This window comes from Eurypyga helias, unplaced genomic scaffold (genome assembly GCF_000690775.1).
Source record: "Eurypyga helias isolate BGI_N326 unplaced genomic scaffold, ASM69077v1 scaffold10604, whole genome shotgun sequence".
Taxonomy (NCBI): domain Eukaryota; kingdom Metazoa; phylum Chordata; class Aves; order Eurypygiformes; family Eurypygidae; genus Eurypyga; species Eurypyga helias.
In genome coordinates, this window is record NW_010245666.1 from 61,265 (window position 1) to 77,308 (window position 16,044).

General features: G+C 39.0%; 1 protein-coding gene across 1 annotated transcript in view; it reads right to left on the reverse strand.

Moving 5' to 3' along the window:
* The window catches only part of ENPP2 (ectonucleotide pyrophosphatase/phosphodiesterase 2), a gene marked incomplete at its 5' end in the record, with an annotated part of 30,539 nt that extends 15,409 nt beyond the window's left edge, over positions 1-15,130 (reverse strand). Inside the window, 6 exons of the mRNA XM_010150153.1 lie at positions 1,685-1,812; positions 2,581-2,612; positions 4,574-4,699; positions 5,987-6,098; positions 14,211-14,283; positions 14,992-15,130. Coding sequence (XP_010148455.1) covers positions 1,685-1,812; positions 2,581-2,612; positions 4,574-4,699; positions 5,987-6,098; positions 14,211-14,283; positions 14,992-15,130 — 610 coding nt within the window. The remainder of the gene's footprint in view (positions 1-1,684; positions 1,813-2,580; positions 2,613-4,573; positions 4,700-5,986; positions 6,099-14,210; positions 14,284-14,991) is intronic.
* Between the last annotated feature and the right edge of the window lie 914 nt (positions 15,131-16,044).

A 16,044-nucleotide genomic window follows, 5' to 3' on the forward strand; every position in this document is an offset into this window, starting at 1 on the left:
TGTTTGTTTCCCATCTAATAAACAAAAATGGGAAGCAGAAATAAAGCTGGAGGGAAAAGAGAAAGATTGTAATGAAGATAAATAGCTGAGAAAATAAGTGCTGTATCATAGGAATGTTAATTATCAGCCTATTACTGAGCATATTTTACAAAATATATGAAAAAAGTGTCGCACCATAGGAATTATAACTACCAGCTTCTTCCAGAGTACTATTTTTTACAGTTTTATGAGGGCCACGTGCAGGCAATACATGCAGTGGAACAGATTATCCTACTAGTTAGTTTCTGCATCTGCAATAAAATGATGCTTAGCCAAAGTTTGATTTTGGCTTTGCAAATTACTAGAGAGTTACAGCAATCGGTACCATTTTCCTGGCTGTGAATATGTCATAAGTTACAGTTACATTAACAAATGAATTATTGCTGAATGAGATTTCAGAAACATCTAATAAATAAATAAGCCAAGGAAAGTTTGATGTAATAAAAAAATACTAAATGTAAATCAACTTGGGCCATCCCATCAGTTCCAGTAACATTCTTACAGCTAAGAATTTTTCTAGGCCTAAAACTCATTGATTCTTTGAAATGTACATGAACACTAACCACAGAAACTGCACGGGGCAGCCGGCCAACCAGCTAGTGGAGTTATGCAAGAAAGCAACTGAGGTTTCTCATTCACTGCTTCAGCAGAGTGATCCTTGCATAATGCACAGGAAGATAAGCACAGATGTCAAAAGGCACTTACAACACACCTGGCAGCTATACGGGCAAAAAACCCTACCACAGTTTAGAGCTCGTAACAGACTACAGTGAGCCAAAAGCTGTGTCATCTTCTAAGAACCACTGAGCCAGCTTTATGCATAAAGGCCCAGCCGTTCTCATCCTGTAACATACAACACGTGTATAAAGATCAAAGCAAGAAAAATAATAGATATTAAACAGGAAAGGGGCACACAATACATACACAAAGTCTACTCCTCTCCTGTTCACTGAGTGCCAACTTGGTTTTGTCACTTTTTAGCTAACAAAGAATATTAAAATTTGCCCATATTTTGTGACTGAAATTTCAGAGGAATTTGGGAAAGAACAAACCAAACCAGAGTTTTCTCTGAGCTAAAGCATCCTGATTTTCTGCAGATTTCTTTTGCAACAGAATGTGTTGCCAGCACTCTGATGGCCACCCTGTCATACACTTCCACATGTTCTCAGGCTTTCACCCATGCTGCCAATATCCCCATTTTCTTTCCATTCATTCATTGCATCCACTCAGCCCCTTGTTCCTTAACCTCCCCCGATCACAGATGTCTTCCCCTTCCTTCCGTTTTTCCCACCTCCTGGTTGGAATAAGCTTGCACATTATTAAAAAAGCTTACCAGCTCCCATATATGAGCTATCTTACATATGACCTAACCAGCACACCGTTAAAAGAAACACAGCTGTGTGGGGAAACTAATCTGGGTTTCTGCCCTCTATCCAGCTACTGATTTTCCCCAATGTTAAAACAATTTCATGTTCCAAGCCATATTCTCCTGCATGAAATGTCACTGAACATCACTGGGAGTTCAAAATTTCCCCTGCCTCAGGGGGAGGAGTGGGATGCTAACAGGCAGGGTAATCCCAGGCATCTTGTGTCCTCAGAAAAAAAAAGCTGAAAACCATGATGGAAGCCAAAAGGAAGAGTTTACCTTGCCACGTGCCATTTGCGATCCACCAGTAAATGGACATCCTCGATTCTTCGGTTGTAAGCGTAGTGTAAGCGTTTAGGTAGGTGCTGTTTCAAGTAAGGCTTGAAGTGCTGGTCTGGCTTTCTACACTGAAAATTAATGGTTACAAACGACACTGCTATCAGTTAGCTTAGACACGCACAAAACCTGGAGCTACAGAAATCAAGCTGTTCAGGTCATTATTGAGGATGTCTTGAAAACAAAGTGTTTTCGAGAGCATGCGGTCCAGCCCTTTCTGTGCAATATTTACATAAGACCAGGGCCCAGTGAGTCATTTAAAGATGTATTTGGAAAGCTTAATTCTCATGACAGTCTTTTTGAAAGCATCATGCAAAACATCGCACTTACTTAACTCACGGATGAAGAATATTATTCTAACTGGACCAAAGCTTAAGTTTCAGAGGAAAGCAGAATGATCAAAATACATCTCATCCGCAGATACATTTAAAAGCACTGGGTTACAAAATTTGGTATTTTTTTTTAATCAACTTTTATTTTAAACAGTTTTTTCCCATTAAAAGCAAGCCTACAGTTGAAGGCTATCAAATGAACTTTTTCAGCGTCTTCAAAGTGCTAGTAAAATATTTACCCTAAAAGATTACTTTCCATTTCTGAAGGAATGAATAAATAGACTCAATTCAGGCAGTCAAGACGGTCAGGATGATTCTGGCTCTGCACTTCCCAAAAAGGTTATAAAAGCCTTTTGGGAAGGCAAACAGTGGAATTTATGACAAATATTAATCTGTACTCATGAAGGGCACCATTTAACACTCTTTATTCATATTAATGGTTGGTTTTCCTGCCTAAAGAGTGAGGCGAGAATGCTGAAGAGATATCTCCCAGTCCTAAATACTTACTGTAAGGTTGGCAACAATCACTTTAGGGTCATCTGTTAAGGAAAAAAAAAAAAAAAAAGACAAAAATATAAAATATTAACGATTTGCAGGAAAAAACACAATGTAATAATGTAGTTTTACAGAAGCGTTCTTCCTGAAAACTGGATGATGCTTACTAAAAGGACACTGTATATATATATATCAGATAAGACATCCTGACTATGGACTGAAGTTTAACCGTAGAACCTTTAGTTAGTGATATTTTAGTTCCTTAGGTAATGTTGCTCACTGTTTTATGATTCAGGCCTCAGCTTAATATTTATTCTGTTTTCTGAAAACATATGATTTCAAGTCTTTTGCCAACTTTCCTTTAAAATGAAAAAAATCAGCCCCAAACACAAAGACTTTCCTTGAAAACCCATTTGAATGCAACAATGCACTTCCTTAGAAGCAGTGGGAGAAGTATGTAGCATTTTGGTCTCTTCTAACATTTTACGTATTTCATAGGCTACTACAGAGCAAGTGAAAAGCCACAGTAAAATATTCCGGATAACTCTTGGGAGTATGAAAGGGACATGCAAGATGTAGAAAGCCCAAAACCAGAAACAGTGCACACTAACTCAGTCTTCTTCCGGGGGGGGTGGGGGAAGCATTTTCAGTCCTGAGAGAAAAAACAGGCTAAGAAAAAATCTTAGTAAATGAAAATCTCTTAACTATTACTGTATTAGTTGCTTAAGGCACAATCTTGCAGAGCTTGAAATGAGCTCTACTGAATCTGTAAACACAAGTTACAGGCTCATCCATTGCAAAGTTGTGTCTGCAGGCACTGAGGCAACCGTTATGAGTAAGAAAATGGAGGGACAATAAAAAAGATGGTAATTTGCCACTTAAGGGGGCAAACCCCAGTTATCAAACTAAAGAATATGCTGCTTAGTTCTATGCTCAAACCGTTGATTTATAAGCAATCGCAAATATTCAAACTAGGAAGCCGTGGAAATGGTGCTGTGGGAACACCAGGAGTATGACTCAGAGGTCAGACAGACTAGCTGGTCTTTTTGGAAGATATTGCCATTCATCCTCCAAAGAAAACGAAAAGTACTTTTTCTCAGCAATTTGGGAATTCAAGCATTGAAAGATCTTTAAAAGAAATCTTCTCAGAAGAACTGAAATATAAGTTTTCAGTAGACTTTGAAGTGCAGGAATTCAGTCTTTATGGTAGACTAGTAAGGTCTATCAATGTATGCACTACTTTCAACAGAACTTTACACACTCATCCCATATTCCTACAGTATAAATACTCAGGTAAATTAATTTATAGGAAAAAAAAACCCACATAAATAAAGCCGTATCTGAGATTTTCACCGCATTCTTGTGATTTCTGCTGCTATTTTAGAAATTCTCAAAGTTCAACTTTTTGTGAAAGCTCTTCTCTGCCTAAGTATACCCAAGTGTCAGTTGGCTGCCTCAGCTATCTGGTACAAAAACAGCAAGTTTTTCTGTCAGCACTGGGCCTGCATGCATGCTTTACAGCTCCCTTATATCCTTCTACGTCCCCAGCCCGTTGCTGTTTAGCAACCCACCCATCTGTGCCAAAAGTATAAAGAAGATACTGAATTCAAAATTAGTAATTCACTTTTTCCCTTAGTTCAGAAAAGGTACCGGGCACTTTTTTTACACCAAATCCACCTGGTCCTTAGATCCCTCAATTCCCGTTTCCATTGACAGAGGGGAGAAATGCATGAATACATAACTTACAATGACATGTAAGCTGGTGTGTCAAACTGGCTTCGAGTTCCTTGCCATAAAAAGGTGGGATTTAACCCAGAATTTTTAGCCATCGACTTGACACAGCTCTGTGACTGTGGGGTCTGTGAGAAGGGAATGGGCAGCTGGTCTTCAGGGAGCTTCCCAATGACTGTTTTTCTGAAACACTGTGAATTTACACCCTTTGTACAGTGTCAGCCCAAGTAAGGGGTGGAGTCAGGCCAAGAGAGGTTCAACTAAATTAACTTACATTTTAGGTTATTGCTAGACCTAGGGCGAATTCGACCCAAAGAACCAGGGAGCAAAATGATATCTTCCACATTAGTCAGATAGTTGCTTAAAAATTCAGTTCTTTCACAAGTAGTGTCTTCCATCCCTGCAGAGGGAAAATGCAAAATTAATCCAGCTTGAAAATAAACATGTTTTCCAAAACAGTCTATGTATTCTTTTCTTTTGGATAATTAATCTTATTCTTGTTCTTTTCAGTCATCTAATTCCAACATCAGACACTGGTAGAAGCCAAACTCGGGAGGATTTTAGCACTTGCCTACACAAGAGAAATACCAGTCTCCACGTTATAGAAACAGTCACCACATATACTGTGCGTGCACTGACATATCTCCAAACTAAGCTCATGGAAAAATCAAAGTCTGTTTCTAGTTTAGTGTACTGCTTTGGGATTATTTTTTCTTAAACAAAGGATTTTAAGAGAAGTCGCACAAAAAAGGTATTGTCCGTTGGTGGTCTGTTCTAAGGCAGCCGCAGAAAAACAATTCTCTCCTACAGCCGTTTGTGGTGGGGAGGAATGTATTACCAGTCACAGGCAATTCTCAGCACCAAATTGCCTCCCCTGGAAATCCTTCCTGCCCCTTACCCTTCCCTCCCCACAGCCAGAAAAGAGGCATATTCCGTTTTATTGTTAATGTAGCAGATCATGTGAGACTTTCATAAACAAAGATTAAACAGAACAGGACCTTTGGTAGTATCGCTAGAAAGTTATGCAAAAGCAGGTTTATTTCAAATATGGTCACATTTTTCTTTAACAAAACTTTTTCTATCTTTGCTAGTATTTACTATTTCTTCTATTGTAAAGTTTCTTCTGATGCCCAAACGAATGACACCTACCAAATAATATCTCTGCTTTTGGGTGACTCTCCATCTGACCCCGAAATATCTTCTAACTGTTTTCCTTTTTTCTCCATTATTTTGATTACATTTTCCATCCAAGGTGGACACAGTTCCTGACAGATATTCCAGTCTTTTTCCTAGTAGGATAACTTGACCCAGTAATTGCTATTGAAATGTCTCACTCTAAAGTCCTACTCCTCTCTTCATGAAAAGGAGAACAGTGCTACTGAAGTGTTTCTCTCAGAACGATTACTCTGGGCACATTACAGCCTTCCAACACATGCAAGGAGAGCTGCACTTGGATGTGATACAAAAAATGCCAGGCTTTGAAAACTCTCCGTGGAGATGTAAATACCAAGGTTGTGGTTACAAAAGAGAAGTGTCCTCCAGTGACAAGCTGAGTGGCCGTCTACGCTGACTGGCTGGATTTGGCACCAAAATATCTTAAATTAAACTTCTATTTAAGCCACTTACTATAGGTGCAGCTACATTGCTCAAACATTTACATATTGGTAAAGAATATTGTTTATTTTACCATGATCACCAACAAAGATGACATTGACACATCGATGTAGTTTCAACTGTTTCAGCCCATCCATTAGTTGTCCTACTGTCTTGTCAATCTCTCTCAGGGGGTTCACCATCATCTGTATGAATATGCAGAGAGGAAAAATGATAATTCTGTCATTGCAATGTTCTCCCTTCTTTGACAAATGGATGTCCTTTGGCAAAACTCTGATAGGATAACCATCCAGGTCAAGAGGCAAAGCCTTGGCTGAGCTGTTATGCCTGAAATATCAGAGCATTTCCTTTCCTATATCTACACTGTGATTTCATCATGAGAAAGCCCTGCTGAGATGCTGACACGAGACAGCAGAAAATCTTCATGGCTAATCTCAGGCCTCCCACGGACACAAGTACATTTGATAAAAAAACTATAGATAGCAGACAAATGCATGTGACTGGGGTTCAGTTTGTTTCTTGTAGATAAATAGCAGTAAAGGTTATTTTATGTGAATGGTTTAGTCGAAACATAAAATGAAGCTTTGGACTTGGGGTTCATATGCCAAGTCACTTAATGAAAATCACTTCAAAGGACATCTGATGCTAGGATGACAACACACAAGTCACTTGAGTAGCACACAGGGCTCGGAGGGAGCATTCTTCAGCTTCAAAGCCAAGAGTTTCCAGCATCTCAAATGACAGTTTTGGCAAAATTGTCAGCAAGTCTAGAAGACACGGATACAGTACTGTGATTTCTTCATTTAAATTTTCTTTTCATTAAGAAACAAAACAGAAAACACTGAGACACGTTCACAGGATTGTGTTTTCAGCTATAAGAAACTGAAACATTATTTACCAGATGGCACAGAGAAGGGAAACATTTTCAAGTAAGATTTTAGACAGAGGACTCGGGTTTTGTTTTGGTTTTGAGAAGCAAACATTTCTTGTCGCTATATGCCAACTTCCTCCTTGCTTGTCTGTTTGATTTGGCTGGTCCAAGTATCCACAACAAAACATCCTCCCAGTGACAAACAGAAAGCTAACAAATTTTGGATGAGAAAAGAACCCTACATTTTGGCAGAATTTTCTGAGAAGAAAAAACAAACACCATGTTAGTGTGACCCAGAAAGAGATGGTTCAAAAACTCTCCCTCTGCTTGAGTCATTGAGGGATGGATGTTAAACAAGCCTGACAGGCTACAAGGTAAGACAGGAAATGTCATCTCCCAAGTGACACTTTAAATACAAGGGAGAAGCAGCTCATGAGAGATGGAATCAGAGTGTGGGGAACAGGAAGAACAGTTTCTGCAACATATGGAAGAGCAACAATACTTCCAGAGATTTCAAGGATTTATGAGCAGTGGTAATTTTGTTTAGCTGCCCTCTTCACCAATTTCATCTGTAAGCCTGCAGAGACATTTCTGAAACTAAGAAACTCAGTGTAAAAGAAGAATCCTGTGTTTAAAAGAAACAAAAACCTCACCTGAAAACCACACAAAAAAACCCCTTCAACTCTGTGTTTCTCACTACCTGTGTACAAAACAGCTATTAGAAAGGCCTTCACCAATATTTCTTCATATCGCATTCTGTCTCTCTTCTTTTTTTAAATTCAGCGACTTCCTACTATTCTATACAACAGTTAGGTTTCCCACCAAATGGTCTTTGCAGGCTAAGGCTGGCTCTAGGTGGTATATTCAGGCAAGGATTTTTTGTGTGGACATGCTGTTCTTGCACATTATGTTCTTTCCCAGATGCAAGTCCCAAAGTAAACAAATAAAACTCTTCCATATACCTTTCTTTACCAATATGTTGATATAAAGGCTTTGGAAGGCTGTACACAATAATTTTCTCTTTCAATACATACGTATTTCTACGACTGTGCTACAATAGCTGGTGAAAGCATTGGAAATGGGACCTGAGACATAAAGACCACAGTTGGATTCTCTCCTGGGTTTTCTTTTAGAATAAGCTTGATTAGAAGGAAGAAAGATCTGGGGGGGGGTTTGGTGTTGGTTTTTTGTTGTTGTTGTTTTTGTTTTAGTTTGGTTTTTTAATTGACAGGATCCAGTCTGTACTATATTCCATTGCTCTCAAAAGCTCCCCAAAAGACAAAGATAGGATGGGAACTATCATGTAATATTAGGGTATTTTTTTCCATAACAACAGTGATAAATTTTCACAGCTGATTTATCAAGGTTAAGTTTGGATTAAATTTTCATCCAGAGACGGGGAGAAAAAAAAGTTCCATATGCTCACATCAGTGGGAATGTTATAAGGTGTCTACTATGCTTCATGTCAGAAGGCTATAACTTGGAATGGCAAATTAGAAAGTAATAACAACATCGTCTATAGCATTTATCAGTTCTCCTCTCAGGTAAATTCTCGTTTTCTTATATCTGATAATTTCTTGTGTGTCCCTGTCTGCTATTAAAGAATTTATCTCAAAATAACTGTTCTAATTTGAATCATGCAACAAGACAAAAAACACTCCTACAAAAAAAGCTATTGAGTGTTCACAGCTTCTTGTAGGATACAGTGTCAAGGCTTTTTCTTAAAGCTTGAAGGAGAAATATTTAGGTTGTTTATTTGAAGAGTTTATTAAATATTTAGTTAAGTTTCTGAAAGGAAAATAATACTGAAATGGTCTCTAACCTCTCCCAGTGTGTGTGTTAGTGCCAGGTGGAGAAAGACAGTACACTAAGGAATACCCTTTTCCTCCACTTGTACCTTTTCCTAATAAGGCAATTTCTTTTTGACCTTTTTCTTGTGAAAACAGACTTAGATACCACTTCTATTGCAAATACAGCATTCAGAAATCATGTAATCAAGAATCCTTTGCCCTCCAGTGACAGAAACTGTCTTTAAAATATATTTTTAAAACAAGTTTTTGAAGTTCTTTTCCTTTAAGTTTTTATGAGTCACATTTTCAGGACTTTTCCACAACCACAATGACTAGACACAGAATCTCAAATAATCACCAGTCTCCTAAGAGCTGGGGAGTTAAGGAGGCTACAATATATTGCAGAATTTGTAATAGCTCAGGAGGGTTAGCAACACTGGTCATGTCTTCCCAGGGATTTATCTGACGTAGCCTCCAGCTGATGGCTGGATTTAAAATTATAAAGAGAGCATAAAGATGACTTTCCCTAACACAAACAGAGTCTGAAAGAAGAAAAACAAAGCTCCCAGAAGACTTGGGCTGCTTTGGCTGCTTCCCTTTGGGTCCTTCAATACATTTATAAAATTTTAATCTGCAAAATCCCAAGCTGAAGCACAGAGTGAACTCCCAAGTTGAAAAAAATAAAGCTAGAGTAGTGCCTAAAAATTGGCACTTCCAACATAAAATTTTGGAACATACGTAAACTTACTTTCTTCCGACGAGCTTCCGCAGCATATTGATCCACTCTATGTACTTTTCCTCTTCCTTTCTTTGGAGCTGCAAGTGGTCTTTCCTGTCTCCTCTTAGGAGGAAGCTTTCTCTTAGGTCTCTTAGGCGGAGTAAGAGGGGAGCCATAACTACTCTCCTGTACTGGCGGGGAGAGATGTCTGGACTCAGAAAAAAAGCCTGTCTCGACTCACATCAGATAGTAAACTACCTGTGCCAGCTAATGTTGATGCATGAATACTGTGGCCCTTTCAAAAATTGAGGCATTTGGACAATTTAGGATCTGTCTCTCTTTAAGGAGGAATCCACCAAATTGTACTGAAAGCAGAACAGCAGTTACAAGAGCGGACAGCATAAAAGCAAATGAAATCCGTGTTTCAGAAGATAGATGGGCCTTCTGATTTTGAAAATACATAGTTAAGGGGGGGGAGGGGAGGGGGTAGTGATCAAATTTATTGATCAAATATTAAGCCATTAATATTATCAAATTTAAATGAACTTAATTTTAATTTAAGCAAAATTCATTGCATACAATTCCATGAGTGTCTAGGGTAGAGTGCTGGTGGAAATTCAACTTCTCACTTGGATGAGGTATGAGTACCAGCATCTGTCCATTCCAAATGGCTTTCTGCAAGGTTCCTACACACACTTTTTGGCTGAGAGTCAGTGACAGTAGGTACGTTCCATCAGTATCTTTAGCAGGTGTCACCATCGTGTGCCAGGCTGTGCACCCCACTGTCATCACCAGAACCCCGCTACCCATCCTTCGGGGACTGCAGGCCAAAGGTAGAGAGGTGACACTCAGCTCACATGGAGCTTTTATCCTTCAAATCAGCTAGGCAGGGCATAGTAGTGGCAGTGCACCAGAAAGCTGCACTGTCTTATTACCAGCTTTATGGGCAATTTGAGAATTTAATTTCCTAGCACTTTCGGTGTGGCATCTTGTCAGGTCATGGTATTGTTCATATGCACAAATACCTGGGAGAGACTTGTAGAAGGGAAAAAATATTAAAGACATAACTGGGAAAAACTACTATTCCATTAATCAAGTCGCTCATACTTTTAAACTCCAGCACTCTCCCTGACTTCAACACAAGCTGCAGGCTCTTGGCACTGCTCGGGATCGCGTGTGAAGCGGTGATAGATTTCGCCTACTGGGAGATGGTGACTGATACGTTGTGTATAATGGAGCTGCTGAGTGGGCTTGAGAAGAGTCGGAGATTTATTATGCTATTTTACTTCTATGTACTTAGGCAGCTTCTCACAGTTGTTCAGCTACAGAGCTGTGTAAACAGGGAAGGGAAGGAAGGGGATGTTACCATCTGCCATGCTGTTTCATTGCTTCCAAGGCAAGCAGCTGGAAAGGAGATTCCAGTCCAGTCTCATTCGTCTCTCTCCAGAAAGGCATTTTAATAAAGCAGCACCAGAGTTTTCTGTTTTTAAAACGCTTCAAGCTTTGTGCAGTCCTGATGAGAGGAGCGGCAAGGAAAGGAAGGATTCTCGTTTTACTGTCTCTGAATCGGCTCAGACAGAGCTCCACAGTGCCAGAAACGCGCGAGTGCAGGAGACCCAGGTCTGAACACTGGAAATGGCCGTCTCAAACAGCATGTTAGAGGAGCAGCAGGAACGGCTTAGCACTGCCAGATTTCGACGTGTTTTAGAGCTCTTATGGTAGTATATTTCTAGAATATTTAACTTTAAAAAAAAAAAAGTTAGCTAAGAGAGAGTAAAAAAAAAAAAAGCCAAGTTCTTATTAACCAGCCAAATCTTAGTCTTGCTTGAGAAGAGTCAGAACAGAGTTATGGAGGAGGGAAACCAATCCCTCCCCGCTTACAGAAGGGAACTGTAACAACACAAGGGTAACTAGCCAGCCAAAGCTCTGCTTCTTGACCCGGACGGACCAACCTACCAGAGTTCAACTGCAGAAGCGCAGAGGGAAAGAAAAAAAAAATGCAGAAGTAAATCAAGAGCAAGCACATATTTGATAACTCCCATAACTACTCCTGGAAACGTAATGGAATCCACTGAAATACCTCCTGAGAAGTTTATTCATGTCCAACAAACCACCAAACCCAAAGCCAAAAAAACACCACCCCAAAACCTAGACAACCATCTCATTTACACTGCAATTCATAACGTTAGAGGACATGCAAAGTTACACGAGTGGACACTGGCTGTAATCTGTATTCCATTTATATCAACAACACTGCCAATTCACCAATAAGCTTTAGGTGCATCTAAGTCCCTTCATTGCTAGCTTTTAAGACACTCTGCACATAGGCTGTTGTGCATGTCCTGTGAAGCTCTAAGTGCTGTCCGTTGAAGTCTGGAAGCTGAAAATTATCAGTAATGGATGACATTAGACCTTTAAAGTTATACATTAAAAATATTATTTGGTATAATAAGGTCTAGTAAACATTCGCTTTACTCTAATGGACATTTTAAAGATTTGAAGGTTTTCATGGTATAAAACTATTCCTCAAGCTACTAAATGCAGTAGGAAAAACTCAGCATGAAATCTTCACTCTTCAAAAGAAGAAGTAAAAAGCTCATCTTAAATATAACAGAATTATTAAGAGCTTGTTTTCAAATGCTATTGTTTGGCTGATCTGACTTTGCATGAAATAAAATTAAGTGGTCAGTGCTCTTCCAACTGTCCAACTGCTGCCAGCTGTATAAAAGAAAAGAATCATTTCACAGGGAGGTTGTGCTTTCAGTATCAAAGATGCAGCAGAAAGGGATCCCTTTGAGGACTTTCTTCCAGCTGATTTATGTACATTTCATAGCTCCTAAAAATTGTATTGAAAACAGTGTCAAGAGAAACAATATAAAATACTTCCTAGCTTTTCTATCTTGAACCAGGGCCCGAGCAAATCTCAGCCACTGTACAGTTACACAGCTGTATCCATTTATTTAAATTTCCATTCACAAAGTTATGGCCACTGTTTGAACTGCAAACCCATACATGCTCATCTGCTAACTCGTCTGTTCTCAATTTCCTGAAAACAAATTTCATGCTCTTGTGTTTAATGCAAATGGCATAAATTATTTTATTTGTAAAACTTTCATAAGCTATTAATTCACAATTTTTAAGAGCCTAAGCTTGGCCTTGTGATTAGAGGTCAGCCTCCAGATAACCATCCAGAAGAACCCCCAAACAATAAGAGCTCTTGAGGGACTTTTGCTTTTATAATTACTCTTCCTATGATGATACAATTACAAATCACTTTTTGGACACTTATAACTAACCTGAAACTAAATTACCACATTGAATGCTAAACTGGTTTGTTAAAGACTACAATTTAAAGAACAAATTCAATGTCAACATCTTCATATTCTCCTTTAAATCCATGTAAAGAGCCCCACCACTCTGTTCAGAAGGAAGTGGTTGTCTACAGATAAATAAAATTAGAGTTATCAGTCATAAGCCACACATAATATTTTAGAACTTGAATAAGAGGAAGTATAAAAGCATCACTGAGTAATATACCCTTGAATCAGAGAGCTCTCATTACCAATACTTTGCTACTGTGAAGAAAATTATCTCCGTCCCAACGAAAACCAGCACACTGAGTCAAACATCTCTCCTGTTCTGAGCCAAATGACATGGAGATATATCAATATAGCAAGAGTGTTGGCAGATTTTAAACACCACTTGTACAGAAAAAGGACTACTTCTTCCTGACCAGTAAGGTGTTTTCAGTGCTGGTTTGAAATAATTCCTCACAACTGCTTCTCTAGGACCATGGCTCAACAGGGATTCTACCTACAGCAAGTTCATAACCACTGCAAACTAATTTCAACAGCCCAAGTAACTCAAGCATATTAAAAAATATTAATGCTGTTTCTCTTTCCTCTCTTCAGCAGAGAACAACCATCAGATATATATCAAACAAACGAGAAACTACTGCTGGGTACCTGTCTGCTCGGGGAGATTTGCATTACCTTCCAAACACTCCTCATTTCTGAAGATTTGCAAACATTTATTTACCCTTTAAAAAGCAGATATAAACACTCCTGAAGTCTTGTGATGTTAATCTGCAGGTATGTATCTGTACTGAAACTCCGGGATCGTTGCCAGACATCAGAGATCATCGCAGATGCCAGATCCCAGCCATCCAAATCCAGAGTAGTAGGTGCAGAATTTACTTTCCCTCTCCAAAAATCCCAGAGAAGCATATAAGTTCTTGCCACTTGGACAGTGCTGGCAGGGAAGCAGTACTCATCAGTCCCAGCCAGAGACCCAAAGCTCAAACAAGGGGTTAAGCTACTGCAGTGTTTTGCACATACTTTTTCATTACAATATGTTACGGTGCTTCAAAGCTTTTTCTGAACTCAGCAGTCTGATCCTGAGAGAACTCTACTGGCAAAGCTTTCTGAACCCCTGTAGGGCCTATATGAAACTGGAAATAGCAGATTTTTACAGTTCACAACAGACTGGAATTATTACTTCGGCTACTGCAGGCTGTCAGCTTTAAAGGAAGCTTTTTCTTCTCTGTGTTTTTGCCCTCAATATTTTCTGCGTTATATTTTATTACTTTTAAGAAGTATAAATTGTTAGAGGAAAGTTAAATTATGCTGTTGAATCCAAATATAGTCCTGTCTTTGCCAAATAAATCTTTCAATTTGCATTATCATATCACACAGAGAAATAGCTTCCTGAAAGGCACGGGCAGTTCCTTCTCTCAGAAGTAAATCTCACATGATAAACCCTTTAGACAATAACTTTGCTTTCTCTGGCAGAGGGGAAGCATACTGCAGAAATGGGGGGAAAAACATGTTGCTAAAAATGTTACTTCTGAGCAGTGGCAAGTATTCCAAAAATGTATTGGAGACACATGTTTTTTCTGCAGAAGAAAATCTGTACTAACCTCTGAGTTGAAAGGACCGTATCTGTGGCCAGCAGCATCTGGTTGCTCAGAGTAGAAAGCATAAACGTAAGGCCTGAAAGAAAGAAAGGTCTTGTTCTGGGTAGCTGTCCTCCAACACCAACAAAAAATCCCCAAACCTGTTAGGTCACGTCAAATCAAGTCAACCTTCCAATGAGAGTTGGCTTTACGGAAAAAGAACTATTTCTCGATCATGTTTCCATGGTATGATTAAGCAATTAGTTGTTCTACAGTCTTATTAAATTCAAGAACACATGCAGGGAGGCACACTGGGTACCATCTGAGGACACACTTTTTCTAAGTCTTGTAGGACAGATTACAACAGCAGCTCGCCTGAGCTTTGCAGACAGCAGCATGTGGGAACTTGTGTACTAAAAAATACTCATAATTAAAATCTTAACATTTTCCCAGTCCTCAGGGTCCAGTTCTGCAACTGCCATTGCCTGTAAGGTTGTTAAACCATATCAGACTCAGTAGGATAAGAACAATCCAAGCTAATCCATGTAACTAAATGCTTCTTGATAAAAAATAAATTCATACCATACATTTATTGAGAAGAATTAAAATGCTGATGGTTAAAAGCTGAAATTAAAAAAAAACCAAAACCCTGAACACAAAACCACAAACAAATCCTTAAATCAGTGATAGTGTGTAACAGACAAAAATTATTTTTAGAATTAAATTTCCCCTTGCTCTTCCTGCTACTTTTAAGGAAAAGGCAAGCTAGCAGTTAACCAACAGCAGATGACAGTAAGTGAATTACCTTTCGTTGTCCGGAAGGGTTAGCCACTGCAGTATTGTTAATATTCTGCGCTCATGGGGGATGACACTGGACCACAAAGTACAAAAATACACCTTATTATCATAGAATACAAAATGCACCAACACAGCCTTGTTATGAACTTATTCAAACATGTTTAAGATCAATCATAATAACATCATTTGCTTTTAGTATGCTATATCTTCTTTCTTGATTGATACTGATTCTTATTTTGCAAACTCAGTGACTTCAGATCTCCTGGATGTCCACATACTCCAAAAGAAAGATGATTAAAAGTTTGTAATTGGAGTCAGAACTCAAGGCAGTAAATCTAACTGTTCTAAATAGGAGCGAATAAAGACCCATTCTGGTAGCTTTTAACTCAGATGAACCTTTTTTATGCACAGTGGTGTTGCCATTGGATATCTGGTGTAAGAAAAAACAATGCAATTGCTCACATCAGTATGGGTTTAAATGACCATCCTGCACTGGTAGCCTTGAAGACACTGGAAAAAATTCCCATTGACTTAATAGTAACCAAACTCAGGGCTAGGATAGTGTCAATCAGAACAGAGCCATCGGAAACAACAGGCTATCAGCACTGTGACTCACACAACTCTGATGGCTTTTGTCTGCAGAACAGACTCATCCTATTTCACTGTTTGTATCCTGAGACTTCTCAGTTGGCTGCTGAAGCCAAGATCTTATCAACAGCTGTCAAACTTCCAAATACCTCATCTTAGGAAAGCTCTGCAGGTCAGTGACTATGCAGTTATTTCAATACAATAGCACAGTCTGTCCAGATTCTATTAGATCAATAGCTGAATCCCAAGCCAGGAATCAAGTACATCTCTCGGATTCACTGTACTGAATTGAATTCAGCACTCTTGGGAAATATCTGACAGAGAAACAGAGATTTCATGAGGTATTTTGAAGTAAAGTTAGTTTTTAATGCCTTGTAGAACAACAGTGGTCCTCAGTCTCCAACTACAGAGAACTTCTGGTTGTAAAACAACTATAAAAATTGCACACTCAGCAAATTTGCCGACAACACCA